Source organism: Malania oleifera, chromosome 3 (genome assembly GCF_029873635.1).
Source record: "Malania oleifera isolate guangnan ecotype guangnan chromosome 3, ASM2987363v1, whole genome shotgun sequence".
Lineage (NCBI taxonomy): Eukaryota > Viridiplantae > Streptophyta > Magnoliopsida > Santalales > Ximeniaceae > Malania > Malania oleifera.
This window is the reverse complement of record NC_080419.1, coordinates 19,677,339-19,699,559: the sequence shown is the minus strand read 5'-3', so window position 1 is coordinate 19,699,559 and position 22,221 is coordinate 19,677,339. Positions and strand designations below refer to the sequence as shown.

The window sequence follows — 22,221 nt, the reverse complement described above, 5'->3', positions numbered from 1 at the left end:
TCACCTTGTAAGTTTCTTTTCTTACTCTTATTCTTGCTTGCCCTTTCTTTTTTCACTTCAGCAAGTACGACCTCGTAGCGATTGAAGTCCATATCTATAAAAAGAAAAGAGTGGGGGTAAGAAAAATAAGATAGAGTAAAGTACATATGTATACTACAAAGCTCATAAAAAGTAAAAATCAGGAGAGATAGGACTGAGTCGACATTGCACAAGGACTCGCTCCTTGGGCAGTTTGTTGTGGGGGACAATCCCTAGACAAGCACTAGTTCAGAGCTCCTTTAGGATGACTTCCTCTAAAGGGGATAGAGTGGGAGCCAAGTGGTGTAGCCGAGCTGAAATAGAGGATAGTTAGATAAAAAATGCCTATTCACGCACACTATAAGTAAAGGATTGGGAAAAGAACATCACCATCAAGAGGGGTGGACCAAACATGAGGCCCATGATAATTAAGCTCCCTAGATGCAAAAAAGAATCAAAACTTTTAGTCATGAATGAACGAGTTGCCAGGGATAAATAGCTTAAAATCAAAGAGACAATTGAAGTAGTACAAATATTTTTCTATGAAATGCTTTCATATGAAAACAGCTCCGAAATATAGCCACTGTGGGCTGAAGACCTCTTTGGATAAGGGAGACAACAAAGCACACCAACATCAAGTACGAGTTGGGGACCAGCTACGAAGGAGCTACTTTGTAAAAGCAAAATATAGTAGAAAGAAAAGGGAATAAGGGAAGCCTGAGACCTAATTCAAGATAATTGGTGTATAGGCAAATCTCATTGGAACCCGACTCTCAATCGGACTCAGAGCTGGTTGGCAGCCTAATTTGGATGCTATCCAGATGATAAATAAGTGACGCGGCGTATGCATATCTCCAAGGGAAAGGTTTGACCTAGAATTGCTTATATTAGTTGGAGGCATGGACTGAGCCTTAGAAGACCTCATGGGCATCAAGTTTGGAAAAAAAAAAAACAAAAACAACTTGTGTTGTTCAAAAGCTTGAATCAATAGTTCTTACTTTCAACGATTTGTTAGGAACATTCGAAGGAAACACGAAGAACATTCAAGGAAAAGTTGAAGAACATGTGAAGAACATGCAAAGAACATGTGACTAGACAACAAGAACGAAGCGAAAATAAACCACAAAATGCCAAGGAAAAGTAAACAAAAGCAAGGAAAGTAGAAAAAAGAGAAAGGAGGATGGAAGGGCGTACCTAGCAGACAAGGAAACCTTTAGGTGGAGAAAAAGAGGAGTGAGCATGTGAACGACTTTTATAGAACAAAGCTAGCTCTAATCTCCAAAAAGCACATATCACGAGAAAGTACGAATTATAGGGAGGTCCGAATCTTAAAGAAGGATTTTGTAAAGTCCCTTGCAAGCACAAAGCCCAATGAGGATGTGAATCCTTTTAGGTACGGATATTGAACAAATGCATGCATATATGATTTTAGAAGCAGTTGCACGTCCCAAGAAGGTTGCATACTTGAGATAGCATGTGTCCCTTGCAAGCATGGAGCCCAATGAGTGTATCTGGCTAAGTACGGATATCGAGTATACGCATGTGTATATGATTCCCAAAGCAGCTGTGCATCCCCAAAAGGGTACGCATACCTACAAGCCTCAAGAAAAGCCTATGATCCACGTAGAGATAGCCCAAAAGATGATCACAACTTATTAGGCAAAGAAAAATCAGCCCAACTGATGATCAATGCTCATGAGGCCATAAGACAATCCAAAAGATGAGCACAACTCATTAGGCAAACAAAAATTGGTCCAACCAATGAGCAATGCTCATGAGGCCTGAAGAAAGCCCAAATAATGAGCACGACTCATTACGAAAAGATAAACCAACCCAACTGATGACCAATGCTCATGAGGTCTGAAGACAACAAAATGATAAGCACAAGTCATTAGGCAAAGATGAACTAGCCCAACCAATAAGCAATGCTCATGAGGCCCAAAGATAGACCAAATGATGAGCACAACTCATTAGGTAAAGATGAACTAGCTCAATCGATGATCAACACTCATGAGGCCTGAAGGCAGCCCAAATAATGAGTGTAACTCATGAGGCTAAGAAAAAATATCACTCAAAGAGCTGCTTGGCACAAGATGCCTCTCAAAGAGCTGCTCAGCACAAAATGCTCCCCAAAGAGCTTCTTGGCACAAGATGCCTCTCAAGGAACTACTCGACACAAGATCCCCCCCCCCCCTTCTGAAAAGAACTATTCAGCACAAGATGCCTCTCAAAGAGACACTCGGAAAAAATGCCTCTCAATGAGCTACTTGGCACAAAATGCCTCTCAAAGAGCTACTTAGAATAGACATCAGCTTGGATCATCCAACTCCTTAATGAGTTCGACTTAGCAAAGCTAAACACACGTCAACCTCGGCCCGAATCAGCCAATACTTCACTGAGTTTGGCTCGGCAAAGCTGAGCATACATCACCCTTGGCTCGGATCAGTCGACACTTCTACAAATTCGGCTATGTCATTCTTAGCTCGGATTAGCTGACAATCTAACCAGTTTGGCTTAACAAAGCAGAGCACACGTCAACCTCGGCTCAAATCATCTGACACTCCAACGAGTTAGGCATGGCAAGCTGCATATGCAGCACCATCGGCTCAAAACAGCTGACACTTCTACAAGTTTGGCTCATTAAAGCCTTGCACTCATCAACCTTTACTTGAATCAGCCAACAACCCATTAAGTTTGGCTCGGCAAAGCCGAACACACGTCAACCTTGGCACGGATCAGCTGACACTTCTACGAGTTCGGCCTAGGAAAGCTATGCACACATCAACCTCGGTTCGAATCAGCCAACATCCCAACGAGTTTGGCCCAGCAAAGCCGTGCACGTAGCAAAATCAGCTCGGATAAGCTGATAGCACTCCAACACCAGCTCGGCAAGTCGTATATAAGAAGACTGCCCAGGAAGTTGTTAAAAAAAAAGGAGATAAAGAGGAACAACTTTTGAACTTTGGAAATGGACTTCAAAAATTCGAAACTAAAGGGGGTGCAACTGATATACCTTAAATATATCAGTGTCAAAAATTCAATCTACCATAAAGAAGAATTAAGGCACAACATCAATAAGGGTAGTCACCACTCAAATCAATTGCTCAGCTAAAGCAATTAGCGCCAACTCTATAATGACTAGAGTGATCCACGTCGACACTGTAATGGTTGGAGTGATCCACGCCAAGCGCCATAATGACAAATCTCCTAAGGGTCAAACCTTGCTAGTATAAAAGGGGGCACTGCGTAGAGGCAAAGGTATCTCATCCTAACCCATTTTACTGTTGCATACAACCTCTCTCGCAAATCCTTTACTTAGACATTGGAGTGATCCCTTGGAGTACACCCGAAGTCCTCCGAACCATCTTCATTTCCTTCTTTTTCAGGTGATCGTGATCAAAAGGTTCCTCGAAGGTCACTCGATTTTTCCATTCCACAATAAGTTTGCAACCTTTACATGACAAAAATCAAGTGTATAGTATGTGTCATTTCTTAGACATGATATACACGTACTTCTTATTCTATTTTTAGTTAGATGATGGAGGCCATGTTGATAAGGTAAATGACATATTATTGTATGCATGGGTCATTTAATTTAGCTATAATAGAAACCTTTTGAAATAAAATAAAATACCTAGACCTACATAAATTGTTGGAAAATATAAAATCTCGATCCTAACTCTATATGTATTAGGATGAGTGAACACGTGTAGCAATTTCAGACTATTACTATCAAACATGGAGATTGGCCTAGGAAATTTGTTACCTAGTGATTATATTAGGTGAAGATAATCTATTAACTACAATCTTGTCATGGTGAATTATAGTGCATGCATTCGAATTTCATAATCTATTTGATTTGAGCATGTATGAAAATTTCACATATGCAAAAATACTTCAATGTGTAATTACCCTCGATAGTATTCTAATACACGTTAAAATATACATATTAGAGACTTATCACATTAATCAATTTGTGAATAATGTAGCACACGTTAGAATAGCAATGAGTTAATATAGGACAAACACCCTTTTATGAATAAGTAGTAGCAAACAGTCATTAAATATTAGATATTGAAAAATAACAAATACATGTTGTTGAAACAACATTGTTTAAGAATGTCTTTTTCTCTTTTAACAACTAATGTGCAAGAAAATACTAAGGGGCCTAACCCTAAATGGGAGCACCAAATAAGGTTGTGAAGATTAAGCCCTAAAATAAATCTTATACAGGTTAGAGAGAAGTCCCAAAGGGCATCCTTAAAACACATGAATGTCTTTAGTAGAAGTCGTTATAGGGGGTAACTTCCCCATCAATATTAGATATTATGAATGTATAGACTCCAAAATGTTAAGGGTCATTCATACCATATCAATTTGAGACATTATTTAACCCATTAGAGAATGCCTATAAAAGGAACCTCGGGGTGACAATAGTGGGAACTATAATATATTTTATAATATGACTATATAATACATGCATATATATAATCCATCTTGACACTAACTTGAGCATCGGAGAAGACCTTCGGAAGCCACAAAAGGCCTCCAAACTCTTTTTTTTTTTCTTTCTCTTGGTTACAAGTGATCATCACAATGTGGGATGCAAATCGAGATTTGTTGGTTTTACAAGGCTTAAAATCTTGTTATTTTGTTTTGATGCTAACAAACAAGTGAAATTTAACGTATTTGTGTGAGTAATGTTATCTCAGGGCTCATATATGAGAAAGCAAGGTCAAAGTACTCACATGGATCAAATGTAGCTTAAAAGAGTCAAAGTATCGATTTAAAGATAATATTTTAAAGTTTGAAGAAAATGAGGACGTGGATGATAAGCCAAAGAAAAGTGAGAATTCAAAAGAGCAAAAGAAAAGCAAAGAGAAAGAGCTCAAAGAAAGACAAAGCATGAAGACTCAAGAACCTAGAATGTGAAAAGTCTTAGAAGTCTTTATGTAAATACTTTAATATTTAAATATCGTTTGAAATATTATGAAGCTCTTAAGTTAACTTCTTGGACCTAAATACCTTTTAACATACTTGGAAAATATTTTTAAAAGGTCAAAAATTGTTTCAAAAAGGTTAGAATCATTTTTGGAATGAAAAACACCAAAAAGAGGATTTCCCAATTGCTGTCATTTTTCATACATTTGCATTGAGGTGCATTTTTATCTATCAAAAACTCCTTATTTTAAAATGTGTTTAACATGAAAGTTGTAGAATTTTTTTCTTACCATTCGTTTGACACCAAGAACACCCAATTTGGAGTTTTAAAGAAAAAGTTATGACTAAAATACTGAAGTGGGGTCGAAGTTGTCAGCCAACTTAACACTGTTCACGGCGGAACATCAGAAGACTGAACCAGACACTTGGGTTGTATGACCCTTGACCTGAGTCATCTGAAGAATATCTTCAGTTGACTGAAAATTAAGTTCAGTCATCTAAAGTTTTTACTCAAAGTTTTCTAAAGAGACAAAACCACCTCAGACGGCTGAACTCGAAAGTTTAGACGTCTGAACACTATTAACAGGCATATTTTTCAAAAAAATTATTTTTAAATATTAGTTGCTTGGGCTCCAAACTTTCTCAAAACTTGGGAAATACTCCAAGTAAACTTGGGCAACAAGAAAACCCTTTTGAATGCCTATAAATACATGGTTTTGCAAATCAAAATATACCATGAATTGAAAAATCCGTTTGAGAAGTTGAAAGCACTCTTGTTCTTACAAATTTTTATTGTTCACTCATTGCAAAACTCTTTTGCTGAGATATTCTTAAGTGATGATCCTTCCTTCTCTGAATCCTACTGCTAATTCTTATCTAAGAAGGATATTGGTGAATTCGACACTTGGGCTTCATTCTATTTTATATTGATATTTCTACATTAATTATATAGTACTAAAATTGTACTAACTTGCTCTTTGTGAGAGTATATTTGTACACAAATTATACCTTGTTTCTTGTTTGACATTCCAAGGATTGTTTGGATCATTGGCTAAGTAAGGGGATATTGTTTAGAGAGGCGGGCTCTAGCCTATTTGAAGGAGTGACCGAATGAGGGTACATCGTTTGGAGAAAGCGGGCTCTAGCCTTAACCAAGGAGTGCTGTAAAGGTTTGTTCCGCCCATTAAACGAACAGGTTTAGTGAATCTTTTAGTGGTTTACCAAAGGCGATGATGTAGGCTGGGTATAATCCGAACCTCGTAAAAATCTCGCTCTCACTCTTTCTTTCCCTTATTCTTTATTTTCAACATATTTAAATTGCGTGGATGGTTTAATTGATAATCATATATACTACGTAATATAGAAATTAAGTAAACATGAAGTCTAATTTTGATCTGGGTTGCGAAAATAGAAAGGGAGTAAGTTGGTTATACCATATCTTGCGGAAACCATATGGGAGTACGTTACTTGGTTAACAGCCCAGGGATAAATTAACTGAGAGTTTAATTGAGTTTTGAATATTGAGAAGAGTATAAATATTGTGTTGATTGGAAGTTATATTGCACATCATATTGAAGAATCAAAACCATCAATACAGGACATTATATCCGCAAGTACAAATTTCATATATACAGGGCTTATATAAACTAACAAACTATTTTAAGTGCTTACATTGCCAAAGGGGTGTATGTGTTAATTTTAGTTTGGTTGTTTACTTTTAATTTGTGATTGATTGATTGTCTTGGCTACTTGGATGATTGATTACTTGTTTGGCTAAGAAATAGTGTTGTGTTGTTGATTGATTAAAAGAACTAAGTTCTTGTGTGATTGGTAAATCAAACAAACAAGTCAAGAGTTGGTTAAACGAAATAAAAGAAATAAAGTCTTTAAAGGAATTAAAATAAAATCCAATTCACCCCCCACCCTCTTGAGACTACACCTTACTTTTCAATTGGTATTAGAGAGGGGTTATAGCATATCTTAATTAGTAGCTATAAAAAGATCCTAATGGCTCAATTAGGCGTTGCTCCCTTTGGAGAGGGACAATCTTCAACTAGGTCACCAATCTTTTGTGGACAAAACTATACCTTTTGGAAAAAAATAATGCAAATATATCTCCAAACTATGAATTGGAAAGTTTGGGAGGTTGTTATGGATGGGGACCGAATCCCCACTAAGATAGAAGATGGAAAACAAGTTGCCAAAGACAAAATTGATATGACAGACTTAGATTATAAGATGCTACAACTTAATTCTAGTGCTGTGAATGCCTTATATTGTGCTTTAGATGCCAATGAATTTAATAGAATAATGGCTTGCAAATCAGCTAAGGAAATATGGGACAAATTAGAAGTAATATATGAAGAGACTATAGATGTTAGGGATAATAGGATCAATATGCTTACAAGTGAATATGAAGCTTTTAAGATGAACCTAGATGAATCTATAACTAGCATGTACACTAGGTTCACTCATATAATAAATTCCCTAAATGCATTAGGAAAAACCTATACTACTTATGAGATGATTAGGAAAATTCTTAGAGGGTTGCCACCAAAATGGGAACCAAAAGCCACTGCCATAACTGAAGGAAGAAATCTGAAAACCACCTCCTTAGATGAGTTAATAGGTTCTCTACTTACATATGAAATGACAATAAATGAAAGAAGTGGAAAAACTAAAGCTCAAGAATCTATAGCCTTCAAAGCCTCAAACTTTAGTAGTGAAGAAGAAATGGATGAAGATGAAGTAGCCTTCATATCTAAAAAGCTAGCAAGGAAACTAAGAAGGAGAAACAAATTCAAAAGAAGAAATCAAAACTCTGAATCAGAAGAAGAAGAAACTAATATAAAGAAATCAAAGAATAAAACTCCCACATGTTATAATTGCAACAAAGCTGGACATATAAAACCAAAATGTCCACTACTAAAGAAAGAGTCTAAAAAGAAAAACAAAAAGGCCATGAAAGCCGCTACTTGGGACATGATGAGTACAAGTAGTTCTAAAATTGAATCAAGTGAGCAAGAGGTTGCTTATATGTGCTTTATGGCTTGCAATGATGAGGAAAGCTCCTCATCTAAATCTTCAAATACTTCTTATAGTGATGAATCCAATGATGAAAGCATGTCATCTTATGAAGAACTTCAAAATGACTTATTCAAAGTGCATAAGAAATTAATTAAAGTAAATAAACAAAATACTTTATTGAAAAATAAAAATGAAGGTATCACGGAAGAATTAGATTCTCTTAGAACTACTAAAAGAGAAAAGGATTTAAGAATCAAGAAAACATAAAGTAAGAATGAAGCTATGACAAAGGAGTTAGAATCCAAAAATCTTGCTGAAAAAAAAAAAGAAAAAAAAAAAAATTTGAAAATCGAAGAATTAGAATGCAAGAATGAAAAAATGATAGAAGACCTTCGATCCCTATCCTCTATAGAATATAAGAAATATATATATATATATATATATATATATATATTTATGAATTAGAGGATAAAGTAAAAAAATTATCTCAAGAATTAGAGAAATCACTAAAGAAGATTGACGACAATAAAGAGATAGAGATAAATGATCTCGAAAATCAGATTGCAGATAAAGAAAAGATCATCTATAAATTTACAAAAGGAAAAGAAAATTTTGACAAAATGAAAGATTTGCAAAGGATGTCCTTAAACAAAGAAGGTATTGGATTTAATGGGATTGATAAGAAAAAGAAAAATAATCTTTACATGGGTTATTTTTTAAAAGAATCCAAAGATCATACTAGTACATTTTTTAATGCTTACACTAACACCATATACTATCAATGTAAGAAAAATGGGCATATAAAGTTTGAATGTCCATTTAAGAGAAAATGTGTGAAAACTAAACAAATATGGAGAGTTAAAGAAATATCCTTTATTAAACCAAGCGGACTCAAGAAAGTATGGGTACCAAGATGAAAGACTAGTTCATAAATGAAAAACTCCATGGATTAAGTCATTCCCCTTTAAAAAAAATTGAGAAAGTAACTAAATAGAAACACTTAAAGATGAATTTAAGAGCTTATTATAACGAATTCAAAATGGCATTGATGGCCAAAATCATAGGAAGATTTTTTACAAGGCTTAAATTAAGAAAAATATTAAGAAACATCAAATTGAGCGTACTACATAAGTGTCTTGATTAAGAAAAAGATATTTGAGAATGAAAGCCTATATGCTACATGCTTATATGATATGCTATATGCTACATGTGTATGACTTGACTTGACGTGACTTATATTGAAATTTTATGGCTCACTATGTTGAAAATTTGAGCATGAGATTATTGAGCAAAAGCATGAATTTTGATATAAGATTAATCATTGGCCATGCATGCTATTGATGAATCACGTGGATATACTTACTGCTCTTTGTATTGGTATCCATGAGCTATGAAAAATTTTTTGATATTCATGAACTATGCAAGATGTGATATTAGCTTTGGTATCTATAAAGTATTTTTTGTATCACAATTTAAAAATTTTAATTGGTATCACAATTTAAAAGGCTCAATTGGTATCACAAATTGATATTTAAGAATGATAAGCATAATTGAACTCATGAGCATGTTATGATATTGATGATAACATGATATTGGTATTTGATGAGTGTGTTCATAAGAACATACAAGATATGAATCAATATATGAAGCATGGATAATAAACTTAAAAGCATAATTGGTATCAAATCTGAATGTATTAAATTTAGGGAGAGTATTATGACTTATTGCTTGTATTTTGTTTCTTCCCTAATTATTAAATTGGAATCATGAAATAAATAATTGGTATCATGAATTATTATGCATGCTGAAGTTTCAAAGAACTACATTTTTTTATTGTTGCTTATAGCCTTAGTATTTAAAGTCTTACTCTTTTTGATTGACGTTAAAAGGGGGAGAAGTTTTAGGTAGCAAAAATTGAGTATCATATTAAAAATTGGAAGCTTATTGAAATGATATATCTAAAGGAGGAGAAGTACTTGATGTTGATTTATTAATATTGAATAATGTGATTTTGATATATAAGCATGATAGTAAAAGAGTTTTTGAAATTGATCATGATATTGTTAAGTTTGTCAATATGATGATTATTGAAAGGGGGAGCATTTTTAAGGCTTACTCAAATTTTTACTCCTTATTTGTCATCATAAAAAAAGGGGGAGATTGTTGGCCTTATAAGGCTTAAAATCTTGTTATCTTGTTTTGAGGCTAACAAACAAGTGGAATTTAATGTATTTGTGTGAGTAAAGTTATCTCAAGGCTCATATATAAGAAACCAAGGTCAAAGTACTCATAAGGATCAAATGAAGCTTAAAAGAGTCAAAGCATGGATTTAAAGATGATATTTTAAAGTTTGAAGAAAATGAGGATATGGATGATAAGCCAAAGAAAAGTGAGAAGTCAAAAGAGTTAAAGAAAAGCAAAGAGAAAGAGCTCAAAGAAAGACAAAGCATGAAGACTAAAGAACCTAGAATGTAAAAAGTCTTAGAAGTCTTTATATAAGTACTTTAATGTTTAAATATCGTTTGAAATATTATGAAACTCTTAAGTTAACGTCTTGGACCTAAATACCTTTTAACATACTTGCAAAATATTTTCATAAGGTCAAAAATTGTTTCAAAAAGGTTAGAATCATTTTTGGAATGAAAAACACCAAAAAAAGGATTTCCCAATTGCTGTCATTTTTCATACATCCGCATTGAGGTGCATTTTTCTCTATCAAAAACTCCTTATTTTAAAATGTGTTCAACATAAAAGTTGTAGAATTTTTCCTTACCTTTCGTTTGATACCAAGAACACCTAATTTGGAGTTGTATAGAAGAATGTATGACTAAAATACTAAAGCGGGGTCGAAGCTATTAGCCAACTGAACACTATTCATGGCAGAACATCAAAAGACTGAACCGGACACTTCGGTTGTCCGACCCTTGACCTCGATCGTCTGAAGAATATCTTCAATTGATTGAAGATTAAGTTAAGTCATTTGAAGTTTTTGCTAAAATTTTTCTAAAGAGGCAGAACCACCTCAGACGACTGAACTCAAAAGTTCAGATGTCTAAACAATATTAACAGGCATATTTTTTAAAAATTTTACTTTTTAAATATTAGTTGCTTAGGCTCCAAACTTTCTCAAAACTTGGGAAATACTCCAAGTAAACTTCGGCAACAAGAAAACCCTTTTGAATGCTTATAAATACATGGTTTTGCAAATCAAAATATACCATGAATTGAAACATCCGTTTGAGAAGTTTAAAACACTCTTGTTCTTACAAATTTCTCTTGTTCACTCATTGCAAAACTCATTTGCTGAGATATTCAGAAATGATGATCCTTCCTTCTCTAAATTTCTACTGCTAATTCTTATCCAAGAAGGATATTGGTGAATTATACACTTGGGCTTCATTCTATTTTATATTGATATTTCTACATTGAAGTATATAGTGCTGAAATTATACTAACTTGCTCTTTGTGAGAGTATATTTGTACGCAGATTATATCTTGTTTCTTGTAGTTCTTTGACGTTCCAAGGATTGTTTGGATCGTTGGCTAAACAAGGGGATATTGCTTAGAGAGGCAGGCTCTAGCCTATTTGAAAGAGTGACCGAACGAGGGTACATCGTTTGGAGAAGGTGGGCTCTAGCCTTAACCAAGGAATGTTGTAAAGGTTTGTTCCGCTCGTTAAAGGAACAAGTTTAGTGAATTCTTTGTTGATTTACCAAAGGCGATGACATAGGCTGGGCATAAGCCAAACCTTGTAAAAATCACGGTCTCACTCTTTCTTTCCCTTACTTTTTATTTTCAACATATTTAAATTGCGTGGATGGTTTAATTGATAATCATATATACTACGTAATATAGAAATCAAGTAAACTTAAAGTCTAATTTTGATTTGGGTTGCGGAAATCGAAAGGGAGTACGTTGGTTATACCATATCTTGCGGAAATCATACGGGAGTACGTTACTTGGTTAACAGCCCAGAGATAAATTAACTGAGAGTTTAGTTGAGTTCTGAATATTGAGAAGACTATAGATATTGTGTTGATTGGATGTTATATTACACATCATATTGAAGAAGCAAAACCATCAATACAGGGCTTTATATCAGCAAGTACAAATTTCATATATACAGGGCTTATATAAACAAACTATTTTAAGTGCTTACATTGCCAAAGTGGTGTATGTATTAATTTTGGTTTGGTTGTTTACTTTTAATTTGTGATTGATTGATTGGCTTGGCTACTTGGATGATTGATTACTTGTTTGATTATGTAATAGTGTTGTGTTGTTGATTGATTAAAAGAACTAAGTTCTTATGTGATTGGTAAATCAAACAAACAAGTCAAGAATTGGTTAAACGAAATAAAAGAAATAAAGTCTTTAAAGGAATTAAAAGAAATGTTTAAAATCCAATTCACCCTCCCTCTTAAGACTATACCTTACTTTTCAAGATTGAAATATAGTTTTTGACATCAATAGATGACATTAAAAGTATTTGAAGACAGAGTTGATGGTAAAGTGACCATTTTGAGTTCCCTAAAGCTATGAGTTTATCAATTCACTTTTGACTACTTACCAAATATCTCATGAATGTAGACGTAATAGCCAAAAAAAAAAAAAAAAAGGTAACATAGTGGGTGGATAACATAACATTTCTACGTGAAAGTAATATAGGAAGAGCACAATGCCAAAAAAGTAACAGTGGCAATAAATAAGGAAAAAATTGTCCCTCTCAACATCAATAATGAGGCAATTACCTTAATTTATATAATATATTTCAAATTTTAGATTTGAATTTATTTAGAATACTCGGACAAATCATAGCATTAAATTATATTGAATTTATTTTAAATTAATAAATAAAAATCTAAATTTAATACTCAAATTCCATACTCTCAAAGACTATCCTAGTATGTTATTCATTGAATTCTTCTAGATGAGAGATTGAAGATTATAAGTTTTCACGCCCCATGGTAATAATCACAGCCAGATCGAAAGTAGATCAATGTAAATGATTGCTAGCTAGCTTCATCTGGTTTGTATTTTAGTGCAAGGAAATTGTAAGATAAAAGGAGAGGTGATGTAAACTTAATTATCTGTACATAGTTTCAAATTAACTATTGTAAGATTCAATGAGTTATAAGATGCATAATATCTTTTTTAACACCGTCACTAATGTTTATCTATAGATTGAAATTAACTCTTATATTTATTAACTGGCAACTTACTTGGAAAGAAACCGCATCTCTAGCTGCCAAAGCAATTATGTCCGCACAAGAAACGACTCCTGGGCAAACAGTCTCAAGTTTGGTCTTTGCTTCCTGAATAACCTCATATCCTCCCATAGATTGGTTTGGGAATGAGTCCTTTTCAGCTGTGTTGTTAGGCGTAGAGTCCAGCAAAATTGAGGCATCGCAACCCTAAGGCACCAGTCAACCAGATAAGAGCTTAAAGAAAAAAAGAAAAATCAAAAGAAACTATGTATAAGAACTTAACAGACATCATGATTAAGATATGTAAGGACCCTTAAAAAATTATGGTCCCAATAAGACTACCAAAGCTTATGCAGCCCACTTGTTAAGTATCGTAAGTGAGAACAACACGTACTGCTGGATAATCAAATCTATGTTTGGTTCAAAAGTTTCCATGTAGTGGTTCTTATTGTTTCAAAGTTTTTTAAATCTAAAAATTCATGGGTGAAACCATATCTGGGTCTAGCATAAACTCACGAGATTTTACTTTTTTTGTCTATTCATTTATGCCCAGTGGACAACTTTCATATGACTGGGGGCATGTAGTTACTTGGCCATCACCTAATTAACAATTTAAAAAAAAAAATTCCATGAATGGTTTCTTGATAGTCTGATACCATGAATAGCTAACTAATTTATAGTCATGACTAGCAAAGAAAGAGAGGGGAAGAGAGGGAGAGAGTGTTACAATAAGTGATATTGACTGAAGATCCAAAAAAAAAAAAAAAGACTAGCCATGAAGGAGTGTAATAATGTTCTTACGTTGACAAAACAATCATGGAAATGCATTCGAAGCAACTTGGGGCGCAATGTTTGATTCTTGTACACATTTTCCCAAACAATATTTTGAACAATTGGCTCTGCTCGTGGACAACTATTCTGGTAGAAATTAAGCTGCAACCCACGACTTGCTGCATGACTAACTTCAACAACTCCAAACACGATCACTATGGACACCCGTAAGAGAATGATGCTTGCCTTCATCTCTCTCTCTCTCTCTCTCTCTCTCTCTCTCTCCTTCCCTCTGTCTTCACATCATTATATATGTACTTCACAACCTTTTCTTTTTTACTTTCTGCCTACAGTAGAAAACAATCACTTAATATTCCTTCTTTTTGTCTGTAGAAATAAAAAGGATAATCTAATTAACTAGGACCTATCTTCTCTAAAGTTTCATTAACATTTCACTTTGGTTAATCACCAATATAAATGATATAGTTTCTCTTAACATTGTTGGAAAGTCTTGTCCAGATGAATAGAATTAATCAACACACATACCAATAACGCGATCAGCGCAGGTTATTTTGGCATCAAATTTGTCTTTTAATTGCAACTAAGTACCAATCAAACCATATGTTCTTTGACTTTAGTCATGTTTTAATGAATTCTATTTTTTGTCTGATATTTTAATGAACTCTAAAGTTCTTTAGTTATATTCTAGAATGTAAAAATTTCAAAGTATGGAACACAAGAAAGTAAAAATTGCCCGAACCCATGTGATTTTGGTCTCAAAACCAACAAATAACCTAAATCCACGTGATATTGGCTTACAAAATCATTTACCTTAGATTTCTCTTAAGTAATTACCACAAAAAATCATCAACAATATCGATAAATACGACCTTTGTTGTGTATAATTTGTTAATTGTCAAAAAAGTATACTATATCAAAAAAAAAAAAAAGGTTCCTTGCTCTACATGAGGAATAGATTGTAATGGTCCAACACATTTTTCTAGTTGTAGATGCAAAGTTACTTCCAAAAGAATTCAACTAGAGTTATATTGTCTAGCAGCTAGCAATGCTTTTGGAAATATTGGCATAACTCTTCTATGTTTGCACATTCAAAGCAAAGGTGATCTAAAATTTTTCCTGGTACAACCTATTGTTATAGCACTCTAATGTTTAGGAATGACTTTTATGACTTAAGTCATTTATTATTTTAAATTCAAATTATATGACCATGTGAATTTAAAATATAATTAAAAAAATATGAAATTTGTAACATATAATTTGCTCAAAAAAATTATTTTACTATTTTTTAATTTTCACAACAGGATATTATTTTACAATGGCTCAAACATTGTAAAGTCCGGATGGAAGATAAGTATGAGTCGGGAAATGCAGTTTGGTTATCTGTGAGGGTTTGGCTCACAAAAATTGCAGAAGGCGTGAAGGGTTCTCTGTCCTCTATAGATAAAAATTTATTAGAAGAGCTACAGGTGAAAATGAAAATGTCAAAGTTTAGAACTCCTCGCAAAGTAGTATGGGAAAAGCCTCCAGTAGGTTAGTTGAAACTAAATATTAATGGCTCTTATAGAGGAAATTTGGGTTCTTGTGGTGGTGCTGGTATCATCTGCAACTTAGGTAATATTAAGGCCGCTTTCTTTGAAAAATTTGAGTTAGGTACTAATAATGAAGCGGAGTTGAAGGCTCTTACTAGTAGTTTGCGGCTCTATAAATAATTGAGACATCAGAATATTTGTATTGAAAGCTACTCAGAATTGGTTGTGGAATGACTCACATCTGGAATTTTTTCCTTTTGGTACTTATGGGACTTTTAGGAATTATTAGAGGAGGAGTTACAAGGTCTTAATTTCTCTACAAAGCACCAATTTAGAGAAGGTAATCAGGTGGCGGATTTCTCGGCTCCTCAAGGCAAGGGAGGCACGACGAGAAGATATTTTGCATATGATGTGCTGCCGCATAAAATAAGAGGTTTCATTCGTATGGATAAGCTGACTATTCCAAGCCTTGGTCTTTAATTGACATCTTTTGGCTTTCCTTTGGTTTTCCTCTTATTTTTGTTTATGTTTGATTTGTTTGGTTTTGATTCCATATAGACTTGTTTAGATTGGTTTATTTGGATTATTGTATTGTTTTTTTATTGGTTTTGATGTTTGAAATGGTTTTCTAGTTTAAATGTAAATCCCATGTCTCCTGCTTATAACCACGGTATTCTCCCACCATAAGCGAGGGCTATCAATAAAATTGAGGTTCCGTTAAAAAATAAATTAAAATTGTTCTAACCATATCTAGAATAAAATAGGATAGTGGAGACTCCACAAAATTTTAAATAACTTATTTCTCAGTCTCATATATTACACCAGACTTCATATATTATCGAGTTCACCACTCAGTCGAGGCGATCCCAAGATTTGATCCCATCCTATTTACAAGGGTCAGCCCTCCGAGACATTGTGATAATAATAATAATAATAATAATAATAATAATAATAATAATAATAATAATAATAATAATAATAAATGTGTTCATTCACAGATCTCCGCACACAGTTGTTGAGGTCGCCGCATGCCATCGTTGCTCATCTCCGCATGTCGTCGCTGCTCGTCGTTACACGCCAAAGCCGTGATTGCATAACGTTGTTGAGGATGGGGGGTGTTGTGCAACGCTGAGGTTGTCTTCTCCAGCTGCGGCAAGCTTCACCTAAGGCATGTCGTCGCGAAACCTAGGGCCGTGAAGCCTTGCGCCCTGTTGTTTGTGAACGGAATCTACAACTGTGATTCCAAGAAGCTCAAAAATCCTGCTGCACGAGACCTTGCTCCCTTGTTGCTTTGAAGCTCTTCAAGAATTTGCCATCGTGTAGCCCTTTTGTTGATTTTTTGAGTCTGTCTCCTGTTTTAATTATGACAAACCACAGTATCTCATCTATGTGCTTAGTGTATGAATAGGTCTACCTTTCTAAAGCAAAGATGATAGATGAGAAATGGAAGCCGAGAAGCAATTAAAGGAGCACATATTTTGGCAAATTCCATGAAATTGCAGAGGAGCAAAGCATAAAGTTTTCATTTATTTTAAGTTGTATTTTTATATTTATCATTCGGTTTTGTAATTATAATCCTTGGTCTGTAATAATTAGTGCATGGCATGCATAATAGGACTATAAGCTCAGTAAGCCATATATGGACCTCAGGGGGTCGATCAATGCCAAAATTTTAGGGTATATGCTTAAAGACCTTAGACTGACCATAGATCCTAATATGTTGCATGAAAAATCCCCCAAAAATCTTAGAAATAATTATCATGTGAATAGGGGTGATTTCAAAAAAAAAAAAAATAGGACTTAAATGCACAAATCTTATATGGTCGGTCGACCGAACTTAAACCTACAAAGACTCTCAGTCGACTAAACGTCTCTAGGTCAAAGGTTGACCATTTGGTCAACCGAACCAAAATACACTAGGACCTTCAATCGACTAAACCTCTCTAGGGTCAAAAAGTTGACCAGTTGGTTGACCATTTCTAAAATGAACTACAACACCCTCGTCAACCGAACTTGAAAAAGAAAAATGGCCTAGTCGACCGAACATCCCAATTCGGTCAATCGAACTTGGTCCAGTTGACTGAACCTCGGAGGTTAAAACATCGCCTCATGTCTGGTCGACCAACAACTCAGTTCAAAAACACCCTGATCGACCGAACTAAGTGACCTAGTTGACCGGACCTTAAAAAATGGTTGACCGAACCTCTCGAGTTGGTCAATTTTTAATTGTAGTAAAATAAGTTTAATTTTATCTAACCTTCATTAATCTTTTCCAAAAATACTCCTATCTCCCTCAACAGTTATATTTCTATGAATGTCTATAAATACCAATTCATTTGGAAAGATTAATGATGGATTAGTAAATATCATTAGCAAAAAATCTCTAAATTTCAAAACCCTTGCTTTATCATATACAAGCCATAAATCCATCTCTTACTCATCCTACTTGCTAAAATCCTTTGGTAAGAGTATTATTGAGATTGTTTATATTGGCTCACACTCTCATTGTATGTGTTTGATGTTGATTTTTGGAGAGTGAGCTTGAGAGTCCCCTTGTGATTTAATTCATAAGTCTTCAATAGGAATACTCTCTAGAGCTTGTGAATCTTGCATTATTGTTGCAAGTATTCAAAGGTTTATTCTTGTGCTTTGTGAAATATTTTTCAAACAAGCTTGATATCAAATATCTCTTGTGCTAGAATTTTGAGAAAATCATCTTAGAGATATTTTGATTATATTCTCTAAAAATCTTTGAAACCCTACTTTTGGTTGAAATATATTTACATATTGTTTTAAAGATAGATTGGTAATACACTATTGCATTAGATTGCTTATTGACATTAGATTGAGTGTTATTGCACATATCTGTAATGAGCTTATAGTTCTTATATTATTGATGTGCATTAGTTATTGCTTGTGCGTATTGGTACATATCTGCTTGTGTAGAAGCATTTTATTTGTACCCCAAATTTGAGCCGATTGATTGGATTCCAGGCGTGGACTTGAAGAGGGATACTTGCCCTGGTAAAAGTCCCGAATTGGCTTTGACTTGGTTAGGAAAGCTAGGTACATTGTTAGCTTTGGTGCAACCCCAATAGGGAGGTGAATTGGGAATTTAAAATTTATTACCTAGGTTAACTGGTTTTAATAATAATGTAACACAACTTAGGGTCAATCTATGTGATTAACAAATAAACATACACGTGCAATAAAAGTAAAGTGTAGAAATGTAAAAAACACGCACGATATGTTATCGGGGTTTGGCCAACTGTGCCTAGGTCCCCACCTTGGTCACACTAGCACAAGGATTACCACTATAATGCTCACTTAAACAGGTGGAGCGGTACCTAATACAACTAGGTCAATTCAAGGGGCTGACCTCAACCAACATGCCTTAACAGGATGACACACCTAACTTTCCTAACCGGGTCTAAGCCAATTCGGGACTATTCCACATGGTTAGTCTCCCTCTTCAAGCCCACGCCTGGAATACAACCAATGTTTACAAAATGTTTGTATACAGAAATTCGCTTCTAGACAAGCAAATGTGTGCACCAGTATAACTCAATCAATAATGCAAGCACGAATGATGTGTAAATATGCTCAGTGCTCTAATGTGTGCTTAACACTCAATAACGTATAGATTTCCAGTTCAGATCTAGAGTGTATATTCAAGCAATATTTGAAATGCACTATGTGAATAACACAAATCAGATCAGGGTTTCAAAATTATGCTTAGAAAGTTCAAACAAACAAACTCAATAATATATTCTAATAATCAAAGCACACTAGAGTTGTTTGAAGTACTAGCTTTTGTAAAGGATTTTTGCACACAAAATCTAGGTTTAGGTGTCTTGCAACTACAATGCAAGAACCACAACCCTTAAAGTCTTCCCACACAAGATTTATCAAATGAAATCGGTGGAAGAACTTTAATGCTAAACTCTCTTAGAAAATTAATCAATCAATAATGTAAATAAGAGTTCTAACTAATAGGTTAAGCACAATAGCTTTTGAAATACTCACAATGCTTAGAGAAATCAAGAATAAGGAGTATGTGAGTGTTTGGAAGTATTATTTGGCTAATATAGGGTTTTGTGAGTTAAGATAATTTTTTCCCTAATCTTGTTTGCTATTCCTTGCTAATTAAGACAAATGAATGAGTATTTATAGGCAAGGAGGATTTTTTGACCGTTGGGGACATAATGGGCATAATTAGAATTGTTTAAAAGGCCATTAAGAATATTAACCCCTTTTTACCCTATTTAAAAATTCGGTAAAAATATTTTAACCCCCGAGGTTCAAGTGCTCGGCCAAAGGTTCAGGTGCCCGAACAGACACAGTAAAAAAATCAACTTTTAGAGGTTTGGGTGCCTAAAGGGTGAGTCAGTCGGCTGAAACAAAGTCAGTAGCAAATGTTCAATAGTTTAGGTGCCTGACTCACAGTTCAGTTAACCGAACTAGACAATTCGATTGCTCGAGCCTCCTTTTGAACGTAAACATTCGGTTGCCCAAGTAGTTGAAAAATGCTCTCATAAGCATTCGGGTGTCCAAGGAAGATACGTTCAAAATAGGTTCGGGTGCCCAAAGACCAAGTCAACATGTTAACTAGTTTGGTCGCCCGGGACGCTTTATACGGCCAAGGTTCGATCACCCGAACCCTCTCAACCTTTTCAATTTAAGTCCATTTTTAGCCAATTTTAATTCCCCTAATATAAATATGATAATGGGGACTTACTAGTGCATATGTCTTGGGACCTAAGTTCTTTTCAAGTGCGCAAAAAAACCAGGTGTCGGTCGACCGAAGGAAGCCTTTAAGTCATTTTTTCCCTAAGGTCTTTCTAAGGTTTGTGTAGGTACCTAAAGTCCAACTAGGGTCGATTTGAGCATACCTACCTATCATGCATGATGCAAATTATTAGAAGCCATACACGCGCACAGTTCATAATAAATTACATCCCAGAATGAAGGAATAATAAAATGAATGCAAATTACAACACATAGATCTTCATTCTTTGGCACGAACACCGCACGCCATCGTGGAATGTCTTTCAGTTTGAATACACGTGCACAGTGAACCTGCATGCAAACCTTAGTACAACCATCAGTACCAAGAGTATTTGTCATGATCAAAACTGGGTGTGACCTATCCGGTCAACATGCACCATCTTGGTAAGGTGTAGTTATAGGTTGAGGTCAGTCTCGTTAATTGACTTGGCTGTAAACAGTACCGCTCCACTCGTTAAGTGAGTCGTAGTGGAAACCCTCTTGCTTGTGAGTTCGAGGCGGGGACGTAGGCAGTGTTTTCCAAACCCCAATAACATATCATGTGTACACTTTATATTTTAGCACTTTCAATTTACTACTCATGTATGCTATTCTCAATTGTCTGTGAATTTTGCGTATGATTTAATTTCCACACATTATATTTATCTATGCATTTGGAATTGCATAGACAAACCCTAGGTTGTGTATATACTGCTTCTGGATAGTTTAACCTAAGAGATAAATTTTTAAAATACCAATTCACCCCCCCTCTTGGGAATATACCAATTTCAACACCTTTCCACTTATGTGTATCTGTCTCTCCCATAATCCACCAGTATTTGATAGCCACTCTGTCCGATATAGCCGAACAGGAGGCATACCCTAGAAAGCCGCTCATTCGTTCCCAAATCGCCGCACGCAGCCACTGAGGACGCCGCACGCCGTCCATGCTCATTGCCGCACACTAGAGTTGTGATTGCACGATGTCACTGACAATGGGGAGTGCTATGCGATGCTGAGGTCGTCTTCTCCAGCTACGTCAAGCTTCACCTAAGGTACATTGTCACAAAACCTAGGGTCATGAAGTCTTGCGCCCTGCTGTTTGTGAATGGAATCTACCACCATGATTCCAAGAAGCTCAAAGACCCTATTGCACGAAACCTTGCTCCATTGTTACTTTGAAGCTCTTTGAGAATCTGCCACTATGAAGCCCTTTCCGCCTGTGCGTGTCTGTCTCTGCCGTGATTCGCAAGCATCTGACAGCCACTCTGTCTGACATAGTCGAGCAAGTACGACGCCCATAGCGTTAGTATTCTTCTACTTAACCAACTCCAACCCTCTGTAGGTTACCCTAATGCCGCCAAGGGTGGTTGGGAAGGTGTCGTCCCCCGCCGATGGCCTCACCGTCGGCGGGGAATGCCGTGCAGGCTAGTTCCGGGGTGCAGTTGTATGCACACGCCATGAATAAAAAAGTGGAGATACCTGCATTCAAAATTCTTATAAGATTGCCAGTTAATATCAATGGTGAGTTGAGATTTATTTTCTCAGAAGCGGAAATGGTTAAGGCTGAGGAAGAGTTTCACTTTGCATTAGTGATGAAATTTTTGAGGAATCGGCCATCTATTAATAAAATTTAGTTATCGATTGTAAAAACATGGGGCTTTATGAAAATTCCAACGATCAGTGTTATGGATGATTACCATGTGCTTATACACATGAAAAATGAACACGATTTTTTGCATTGGTGGGCAAGGGAAGGTAGAACTATGGAAGGCAATTCATTTTGGCTATTTAAGTGGACGAAGGATTTTGATGTCAAAAAAGAATCTCCATTGGCTCCTCAATGGATTTTCTTACCGGGGTTACCAATGCATCTTTACCGAGCGAATTTTCTTTAAATTACAGTGACTCATTTTGGTCGTTATCTTGGGACCGATAAT

At 35.2% G+C, this 22,221-nt stretch overlaps 1 protein-coding gene across 1 annotated transcript in view; it reads right to left on the bottom strand.

The window, feature by feature from the left end:
* Nucleotides 1–21,560, bottom strand: part of LOC131151189 (peroxidase 24-like) — a 31,449-nt gene extending 9,889 nt beyond the window's left edge. The window contains exons 1-4 of the mRNA XM_058102436.1: nucleotides 21,443–21,560; nucleotides 21,163–21,245; nucleotides 13,995–14,126; nucleotides 13,209–13,400 (exon numbers count right to left, since the gene is read on the bottom strand). Of these exons, the coding sequence (XP_057958419.1) occupies nucleotides 13,209–13,400; nucleotides 13,995–14,126; nucleotides 21,163–21,245; nucleotides 21,443–21,560 (525 nt within the window). The remainder of the gene's footprint in view (nucleotides 1–13,208; nucleotides 13,401–13,994; nucleotides 14,127–21,162; nucleotides 21,246–21,442) is intronic.
* Between the last annotated feature and the right edge of the window lie 661 nt (nucleotides 21,561–22,221).